At 53.3% G+C, this 10,318-nt stretch overlaps 1 protein-coding gene across 1 annotated transcript; it reads right to left on the bottom strand.

The window, feature by feature from the left end:
* Positions 1-8,251: 8,251 nt before the first annotated feature.
* Positions 8,252-10,289, bottom strand: LOC309891518 (uncharacterized protein; the record flags this gene model as incomplete). Its single annotated transcript, XM_082785878.1, has 2 exons — positions 8,252-8,876; positions 10,276-10,289. The coding sequence occupies 2 exons, from the start codon at positions 10,287-10,289 to the stop codon at positions 8,252-8,254; spliced, it is 639 nt and encodes a 212-aa protein (XP_082642004.1).
* Positions 10,290-10,318: the final 29 nt, after the last annotated feature.

Raw genomic sequence — 10,318 nt, 5'->3', positions numbered from 1 at the left:
TCTCAGGGGGATGAGAGAAATGCACAGAATCTCTTGCTTTCCTGAAAAAGGGATGCATTTTGACCCCAAAGCGAGCTCCTTTCTCTCGGAAGCATCACGTCCTCCTGTCTTTCTTGTATTTGGCTATGACTTTAGGAATCCCTGCAATCCCTGCAGCTGTGTCCCCTGCCAGCTTCTTGTGTGCCCCGAGCATCTTCGCTTGCAGGGCAGTAGAAGATGCAGAAAAGGCCTTGCCTTAGTGGAAGCACTGCCCTGCAGGAGCTCCAACATCCCTCTCAGCAGCACGCTGTAGCCCCCAAATGCCCCCGAAAGGGCACATTTCAGCTACTGGGAAGGAAATGAGCTCGCTCAAGGTGAGCTACCCGCTCAAGGCCCAGGTGTCTGTGAGGCAGTGTTGGCAAGGAGTCCTGTTGTGTGAGTCCGTTCTTTGTGGGTGCTCCGTCCCCACAAGGCTTGCTTTTCAAGGCCCAGGAGAGTCTTGTGGGCACTGGCCTGGGGTCCCAGGCTGAGCCAGCTGCTGGCTGGCAATCAGGGAGGCTCGCTCGGTGTCTTGGCTTCGGTTTGCGTGGCCAGGCTGTGGGAGCGGGGGGCTGCAGGGGTGTCCTCTGTGAGGAGAATGCAGCAGCTGCCCCATGGGAGCTCAGGGCCACTGCCAGGAGGCTCCTTCCAGGAGGGACCCACCTGCTGCTGCCAAGAACACAGAGCAAAAGGATGATGTTTGCGCCTGGGGGAGAGCCCGTCTAAGAAAGGGAACAAAAGCTGCTGCCCAGCAGCGTCTGGCTCAGGGAGGAGTGAGAAAGCTCTGTGCAGCCCCCAAGGTCCGTGCAGCAGGAGGCAGGAGGTGCTCCAGGCTCACAGCAGCAGTTCCCCTGCGGCCTGTGCAGGGAGAGGCCCCTGGTGGAGCAGGCTGTCCCCCTGCAGCCCATGGGTCCCCCGTGGAGCAGATCTCCACGCTGCAGCCCCCCTGCGGGTGGAGGAGCCCCCGGTGGAGCAGGTGGCTGTGGCCTGGAGGAGGCCGCGGCCTGTGGAGAGCCCCCGCAGGAGCAGGCCCCGGGCTGGACTGGAACAGGCTGTGCTGAGCCTGCTTTGCCCGTGACGCTCCTTGTGGAGTGATCTCCCTGTCCTTCTGGCAGCCCTTGAGCCCTTGCCAGCCTCTTTTCTCCCCTTGGCGTTGGAGGAGGGGCAGGGAGAGAGCGCTTGTGCTGGAGCTCAGCTGCCCAGCTGAGGAAAACCACCACGGCTCTGTCTTGCCGCTGCTGCAGCACGCTGGTAGCAGCCAGCACCGTCTGTTCTTTGAGCCTCAGCAAGCCCACAGCATCTTCCCAGAAGGGATCCCTTTCCTTCACGCCTGACAGGCGCCGCCTCCAGAGGCTGAGGGCTTGTGCCCCGTTTGCAAGCGCTTTCTCAGTGCCCCCTTCCCCAGAGAAGGATCCCAGCTGCTTGGCTTCCCTGCCCTCTGCTGCCAGGCTCCCGCAGCTGCTATCCCAGCAGCGCAGCAGCCAGCTGACAATGTGCTCGCCTGGAGGACAGCTGCAATCTTGTCCCATGGCTCGCAGCTCACCCAGGGATGGGGATCACCTGCTTCCTGCTGCTTTTCTATCTAATCTCCTTTCCAACAGCCTCCTGTGCCCTGGGATGGCCCTACCTTGGGGTAGGCTGCCTCGCCTTCCTCTTGCTCCTTCCTCTTCTTGGGAGGACTTTCTGCCCTTCCGAAACGAGATGACTTCTGCATGCATTCCTTCCCCTTGTGTGTATTGGTGCCTGAGACAGCAGCGGGGTCGTCCCCGGAGCCAGCTGTAGGGCCTGTGCCAGGCTTGGAGGTGCTGCAGGGAACATGCCAGGGGCTGGAGGGGCTGCAGGGAACATGCCAGGGGCTCGAGGGGCCGCAGGGTGTGTGACAAGGCTTCGAGGGGCCTCAGGTCCTGCCGCAGTGTTTGAAGTCGATGCAGGGAACATCAGAGTTGTTGGAGGGGCTGCAGGTAAAATGCCAGGGCTTGCAGCAGCTGCAGGCTGCGTCACAGCTTTGCATCAGGTCAAGACGCATTTTCCTAGAACCATACATTTCCTCCTGAAGGGGCTGAAGAGCATGGAATGGTCTTCAAAATGCACAGAGCAGACCCCAGCAAACGTAGAGCTGCTGCTAGCAAGTAGGTAACTTTATTGTTCCTGTTGTTAATTTTGTTTCACAACAACAGATGCAAATATGTATCTTGAATGAGGGCAAAGGTGACCTTGGATCTGAAGCACACAGGCGTTCGCTAGTGTCCCCCCATCCGGAGTGAATCCAGAATGACTCGGAAGGAAAAATAAAGTCCAAACCAGTGCGTTGTGACAAAGAGAGTTTAATAGGGTAGAAAAGGAATAAAAACCAACAAAATAATAAATAATGATACTTACAGTTTATAAGATATTAATATATAAAAATATTTAATACTATTAAATACTTATAATTTTATAATAATAAAACAATGCCATACCGTACAACACAGTCAATAAGGTGGATTTAATTAAATAAATAAGAAAACCAATAAATTAAATGAAAATTAAAAAAATTAAATTTAATACAAATAAAACCCATTTGTCCCATTCCAATGAATTGCTATCCCCATCATCACTTCCCATCCCACTGATCATTTGCTATCCCAAAGACCTCCCAGTTCTTATCCCCTCGGCATGCCAGTGCAAGAAGAGCTGCAGGCAGAGGCCTTGCTGAGTGACCACCTAAGGAGAGGAATTTAATCCAGAAGGCAGGAAAGAAGAGCAATGCCCCGAAAGAAGAAGCAAGTCTTGTCTCTCAGCCCTTTGGTGTCCCAAGCAGCAGTTGCCATGGCCAAGCTTTCCCAGCCCAGCTGCTGCCAGCATCTCCCCAGCTTGCCATTGCCACCTTCCTGGGTGAGGCGTGCGCGCATTTGCCATTGGCGCTGTTGCCATCCCTGTGAGTGGCAAGCCCATCCCCTAGCTCCAGCACGAGAGAGGGGAGAGGGCAAGCGAGAGGGGCAAGGGCTGAGGAGCGTGGCTGAAGCTGGAGCACGTGCTTCACGCGGCTGGCAGGCCCAGCGCTCTGGGCGCCGGCTCTATGGCAGCGTCCCCTGTTCATGCTGTGCTGCCTGGTGGTGCTGGCACCTCCTTTTCCTTGCTGCCAGCTGGGGGCCGGGGGGCAGCGGGCACAGCGCTGGAGCCTGGCACTGTCGGCGGGGCGCTGGGCATGCTGCTGGGGCTGCTGGAGGTGGGCTGCGGCTGCACACAGGCCAGCTGGCACGCTGGCCCCAGCGCCTTGGCCCTGGCCCCCAGCGGCTGCAAAGTCTCGCTGGGGGTCTTTGTCCCCGGCTGCTGGCGCTGCAGCGTCTTGGCCCCGCTGGCCTGGGGACAGAGCCTGTCCTGGGGCCGCACGGCACGGGGCTCCCCACTCGGAGTCTCCGGCAGCAGCCGCGCTCTGCGGGGAGGTGGCGCCGCTGCTCCTTGCCCCCCTGCAGCCCCCGGGCTTCGCGCTCTCTTGCTGGGTGCCGTGGTGCTGTTGATCGCCAGCTGCTGCCCGCTGCTGCCTGCTTCCCTGCTGCTGCCAGCCACCGTGCTGCTGCCAGCCGTCTTCCCCTGGCACGGTCTCTTGCGGCCTTGGCCAGCCTGGCCCAGCAGCGTCTTCCTCTCCTTGCCGGGGGGGTTCTCTGTCGTCGGCCTCCTGTGCTGGCAGCTCTGCGCTGTCCCGGGGGTGCTGCTGGGCGCAGGGCGCTTGGCCCCCCGCTTGGTGCCGGTGGACGCAGGGGCAGGCGGGGGGCTCTTGAGGGGACCCAGGGGGCGTTTGGGCAGGGGTCTCCTATGGTCAGTGCGGCCCTTGGGGTTGGGGCGTTTCTTGGGGGAACTCGGGGGGGATTTGGGCTGGGGTCTACTAAGGGCACTGGGGACCTTGGGGTTGGGGCGGGTCTTGAGGGAACGCTGGGGGGGTTGGGGCAGGGGTCTACTAAGGGCACTGAGGAGCTGGGTGTCAGGGAGGCTCCTGGGGGGACTCAGGGGTGGACTGGGTAGGGGGCTCCTAAGCGCACTGGGCAGGGGACTGGCTGCAGGGCTGAGCGGGGGGCTCACTGCTGGCACGACGGGGGACTGCAGCGACAGCCCACCCTCAAGCTTCTCGGGGCGCAGCCCAGGGGTTGAGGGGACCTCACCGAGGGCTCCTGTGGCTTCCAGTCCCTGCGTGCTCGGCTCCTCGATGTCCTCGCAGAGGTCGGGCAGCTGCGAGAGGAAGCGCCTGAGGGCAGGACTGCTGGGCAAATCGGGGAAGGCGTCCTGGGGCTCCACGGCATCGAGCCAGCTGAGCAGCTCCTCCATGCCGGGGATGGGGATGTCCAGGTCGGCCAGGAGCTCGTCCTGCATGTGCTGCAGCTGCTGGCTGTCCCCTGCCAGCTCTGGAAAGGCCTCGGCAAAGGCATCAGGGCCCAGCTCGGGCAGCTGCGGGGGCTCCTCAGGCACCTGCGGGGCTGTCGCCGCTGAGGACGAAGCAAGAAAATCCCCCAAGACGGGCGATGTCAGCTTTCCCATGGCCCCTGGGTGTGGGGCGCCCAGCGGCCGGCTGTGCCAGCCCCAAACTCACCGTCAGGCGTCGCCGTCTGGGTGCTGGCGGTCCTTGGAGCCTGGGCAGGCTTGGGGGCAGTGGGGCCGGGCAGCGGGGGCCCCGGTCCTCGCTGAGCCCCACGGCGTGCAAGCAGGGCTCCGGCAGCTGCCCCCGGCTGCTGCTCAGGGTGCGGGGCGTGGGGAGCGCCTGCCCCCGCAGCGGAGGCCCCGGGACGAGGGGTGGCGGGGGGTTGCGCTGGGCGGGGGCCTGCAACAGGCAGGTGCCTGCGGGGTGCAGGAGCTCCCCATGGAGCACGGCCCTGGGCCCCAGCCCCAGCGCATGGTGGGGTACCAGTGTCCCCGTCACCATGGGCTGTCCCCACTGATGGACGGGGGCACAGGGAGGAGCGGTGTGGGGGAGCTGCCCCCCGGCGGGGAGCTGCACCAGCTGCAGCTGGTGCCCCATGGTTTGGAGCTGCACCAGCTGCAGGTTTTGCCCCACAGCGGGGAGCTGCACCAGCTGCAGCTGGTGCCCCACGGCGGGGAGCTGCCCCACAGCAGGGAGCTGCCCCCCGGCGGGGAGCTGCCCAAGCTGCAGGTGGTGCCCCTGGGCTGGGAGGTGCCCCCCAGGTGGCAGCTGCACCCCGGCGGGGAGCTGCAGCACCTGCCCCTGGACCCCCGGCACCACGTGCCAGACGGTGGCCTGGGGCAGCACGGAGGGGAGGGTGGGTACCTGCGGGGGCTGCAAGGGCAGCGCCGTCGCTCCGGGGAGGGAGGGCAGCAGCCAGGCAGCCACCGTTGGCGGCACGGCTGGGACGACGAAGGGGGAGTTTTGCGTCTGCGCAAGCCGCGGAAGCCGTCTGGGGAAACCCTCTGTGGGAAAAAGGGCGCTGGGCTGAGCTCTGGGGCGCTGGGCTCGCCAGCAGGGCCGCAGCCCCGGGAGGAGCGGGAGCCGGCTGCTGGACTTGCCATGGTGGCTGGAGAGTGGGGCGGTTGCTTGGGGAACCCGGGCAACGGGGGTTCCGTCCCAGCGGCTCACCAGCCCCTCACCGACATCTGAACTGACTGGAGAAGGCAGCTTCCAAAGTCCTCCCATTAAACGGACTACATTTGAATTCTATGCTAAAATTGGTGAGCTGTACAGAATATTAGGACCAAGCTACCTGCTTTGATAGCAAACGGTTGACCTTAGGTAAGTTACAGTCATATGAAGGTTTGACTGGACGGCATCCTTGGTTTACTAGTGATCAAAGCTGACCAAATCCTAGCCACAGAACAGAAGCGTTCACTAACTTGCTAGAGAGAGCACTTAGGAATGCAGGAATTTAACTGCTTTAATGCTGCTCTTTCTCTCACGTATCTGCAATTTCCTTAAATCACAAATTGTCACTAGCTATCCTTGTTCATTTATTCAAGGGAACATGATTCCGGTTGAAAAGGCACTCTAACAAGTCCTCCGTTGCTCCTAGTCTGTCCCTAGCTTCTTTAAGAGGTTCAATACAGTAGAAAATTAAAAATAATAAACTAGCAAATAATTAACGTGTGGAAGTGGTCTTTTTTTCAGATTAGATTCCACCATTCAGAAAATCCTGCTTAAGAGACATTTTTTCTTTGCTTTGAAAGACTGACCTTCCCCAAAAGGAAACTAATTAGTATCTTCAGGCTTGACGAAATACTTGAATTCCTCAATTTAACAGAATTGCTTTGCACAGCCCTCCTATCCTGCTTACCTTGCAAGCAGTGTATCCAAGTGGGGTGGGTACTGCTGTATTTATCAACGAACATCTCTTTCACGTATATAGCCCAGGGATCCCCATGCCCCGCACTTGTGTAATGCATGCAAGACGTTGACTTTCTTCCTCTACTTTGGACTGGTTTAGAGAGAACGAGTTCGCCATCTGCTGGCCACAGAATTCACTGAAGCCCGAAGAGCAGTAGAGCAGAGGCATTTTCTTCTGTGCTCTTCCTGATTTTTCAGCTAGAAGAGATACTTCCAGTCTAGTACAATCAGGATTCTTTTGACATTAGTATCGTAAAAAGTCCATTTTTGCAACACTGGAATTTGAAAGACCTCCGTTCAGTCCCTAATTTTGTTCTTGATAAGGGGACAGATTGCATGAATGTTGGCAAGAATGTGTGAACAACCAGCCTCCCCTCCATGTCGTATTTTAAGATGACAACTTCTGGTGCTCCCTGTCTCAGAAAAGAAAAATGCTTGGAAACAATTGCACTCGCTCTTAAGCTTGAAGAAACTTGTCAGTGCCAGAATCTACTGACTCTGGCAATTTACTTCATCATCCAAACTGGGCAAAAGATATGAAAACCTCTTCCGAGATTTTACTTCTCCAAACATTACGTAAAAGGCATTCAGCTGTACAGCAAGAAGCTGAAATAGCTGAAGGTAGTATGTTATTCACGTGAATTGTTCAGGCAGGTTTTTTTTAGGAAGGCTGTGATTCATTAGAACATTACTAGCCTCTAAGCCTCATGGCATCACCTTCCATCTTGACTGCTAAACCTCCTTGCTCCCTACTATCTTCTTTGCCAAGATACAGCTGTCCACATTTACTTTTCCTACTTGGCTGGACTGAATTTAAGAAGGTATCTTGCAACTCTTCCTCTTGTTTGCCACTTCATCATCAAACCAAATGAAAACCATTTGCCTTTAATCTCTTTATTTCAGGCCTTCTTTCCTAGTGGCCATTCAAAACTGGGAAAAAAATAGTCTACCAAGTGGGGTTTTTTTTTGATTTGATAATAAATCTGCAGACTCTTAAGTCATCAAGCACTTCAAGACTGTTTGAAATAATCTCGAGATTAATATAAAAGGAATTCCTCACACACGCTGCGGCCCCTTACCTTTAGTATAGTCGTTGGATGCGATGGAGCAGTATTTCTTGCTTTCGCCTGCACTGGAAGTCTTCCCTTCCTTGTAAGGTTGTTTACTGCTCTCACTTCTGCATTATTCACATGAAGAGCCATCTGGAGGATGGGATTCTTCCTTCTTCTCCCGCGTTATCTTCTGGAAACGAGGATCTAAGTGTTCCAAGGAACCTTTCGCTTTCCTGGTGTTTCTCCTTTTTCTTCTTTTTCTTCTCCTTTTTCTTCTTTTTCTTACGCTTGCGATTGGCATTGTCAAAGCGGAGCGCACAGAAACACAAATCATGAAGTCTGAAAGAAACATGCAAGTTAAAAAGGGAAAAAAAGATGTGGCACTTGTTGCCTATATGAAACCTGATTTATTTTACCACAGGTGATGATTTGCAGCATGTCAGCTATTTTGTGGTGCTTTGTGCACACGCAACTTACTTTAGATGCAGCAAACTTAAGCCGTCAGATTGAAGGAACATAGGTCCTGGTTTGTACACAGATCATTAACAACGGCTAGCTCTGGAATACGTGCAAGCAGAAAAAATCTTTTAACCTAATCTGGAATGGTGTACGGATGTGATTCGAACTATGTGGTCCAAAGCTAGTGCTCTGACACAATTCAGCAAGAGCTTTCCTGTCTTCACTGATCAACCTAACAACATGATCCCCAGCCAGCTGGTGCTATCTAAATAACTTAGAAACCACCAGGAAAAAAAAAAAAAAAAAAAAAAAAAAAAAAAAGGAAGACATGAGAAGCACCCAGAAAAGAATTAGGATAAAAAATGCGGAGGATGCTGGAATCCTTGCTTACTTGGAATCCTTCTCTCCATCTTTATCCTTAGACTTCTGTTTCTTCCAGAACTTGTGATATTTTTGCATTTTTTTCACCACCTACAAGCTCCTTTTCTATCTTTCTGTCTTTCCTTTCTATTTCACTTTCACTACCTTCTGCACGGGTATATTTTCTTTTTCTGTTTCCTTCTGTTTCAGTTTTCTGGCGACAGTTCTCCAAATGAGCTGACACAGGTGGAAGCGCATGTCTTTCACGAGAATGTCTTCTGGAATGTTGCTGAGGTACCGAGCAACGATGCAAGTCTGCTCGGGGTGTGCTAAAGCGACGTACATCTTCCTCTCTCAAGAGGGAACCGTGAGGCCATCCGCTTTTGTAATGATAATGCTTATGTGACCTGCTGTAGTAAGTTGCAGTCAATCTGTCAAAGGCTGAATCGCCGTGAGAGAACTTTCTCTCTCTACTGTCTCCTGTCGCATGAGGTGAATAGTAATCCTTGTAATAGCCACATCTTTCCCATCTCCGTGCTTCATCTCGATAGTATCTTTCTCTGCTCCAACTTCTTTCCCCTTTGGATCGGTAGTACCTATTGCTACCTTGTTCTGATCTTCCTCCGCTGCCAGATCTGTACTTTGAATATTTGACTGCTCTTCTGCCATTCTCAGGGCTGTTTCTTTCACGAGGGAAAGATCTGTACCTGCTTCCCTCCCAGTACTCCTGCTTGTGACTCTTTTGCTCAACAAATTCCACGCTCTGAGAACACCTCCTCTTGCTGGAAGGACCTGCTTTTTGACTCTCCTTCTCTTCACTAGGAGCATGTTCCCTCTTGCTTCGGTAATGCTCTTTCTCAGTGGTTTTAGTCTTGTCCTTTGTATCTTGGCGTCTATCTGCAATAGCTAAGGAAGAAAGATTGTTAGAGCTACATTCAGTGTCAGACTTGAGAGAGGAAGTTTGCCGCAATTTCTCACCAGGCTCACAAGACTCTTTGCCGGACAAAACGGTTTCTTTTGAAATGAGGTCACGTTCTTTTGATCTTCTTGCTTTCTCCTTGTCTCCACGGTCATCACATTGGTACTGGGCGAGGTATTCATCATTCCTAGGAGATTTCGGAGGTTCCGCAACACTGCATAAAATAAAAACCCATTTCTCACTTCTGCTGAAGGATGTGAATATTAAGAGTAAAACCTTCACACGTCAAACAAACAAACAAAAACCTCCGGACTACAGGAACCCTTGCAAAGATATGCCATTTAGAAACCTCTCCTGTGATTAGGACACCTTCTTCAGCTCCCAGAGAAAGTGCTTTTTCCCCTCTTGCTTCTGAAGCCATTGCACTAAAAAAGCAAACGCATCTGTCTCCTTCCACCTGCTGCTCTGAGAAAAAAGGCATAGGGGCGAGCGGGGAACAGCCAGTGTTTCTCCAGACAGTGGAGAAAAATGGAAAAACATTCTATAAAGGAACACAAGTTCTCCTTGAGGCACCAACCTGCATCAGAGTGATATGCTCAGTGCTGTTCATTAGTTCTGTTCGTGACACTGGACACACAGTATGGAATTGTACTAATTTAAATCCTTCCATTAAATACTATTAGTAGACAGATAAAACTGTAACGAACTTCCATAAAGTCTTGTCTTAATCAGACTGTGCTCATTTTACCTCATTTCCTCTGACAAGCTGTTCAGCTGGCTGGCTCTGAAGGACTCCGTGATGACTTCTCGATTGACTGAAGGCATAGCTCCAGGCATCTGCAATTAAAACGCACAAGTCAGCAGACAAAAAAATACTATTTGTAGTAGTACTGAGGACTAGTCTTGTCAGAATGTCTCCATTAAATGGTAAGCAAGACCGCTGTGAGTTGTATGCATTATCTACACTTCAAAGATAACCCCAACTCACCCCCCAAAATCTACTTTAGGAAACTTAGGAATTTTTATCTCAGCTGAGCTTAAGTTGACAAGTTCTAATGTAAGCTCAGGTCTGCAAATTCTAAGGGGATAATACCACAAAGCCTTACGATCACATGTGTGCTGTGTTTTCTCAGTATTTCACCTGAATTAGGAACACAATAAACACTCCCGAATACATCGTAGGTGAGAAATTCTCGATGGAGCAAA

The sequence above is a fragment of the Aythya marila genome, assembly GCF_965140915.1.
Source record: "Aythya marila genome assembly, contig: HAP1_HAP1_SCAFFOLD_227, whole genome shotgun sequence".
Classification (NCBI taxonomy): domain Eukaryota; kingdom Metazoa; phylum Chordata; class Aves; order Anseriformes; family Anatidae; genus Aythya; species Aythya marila.
Note: the sequence above shows the minus strand (reverse complement) of the source record. Positions and strands in the feature narration are given on the sequence as shown.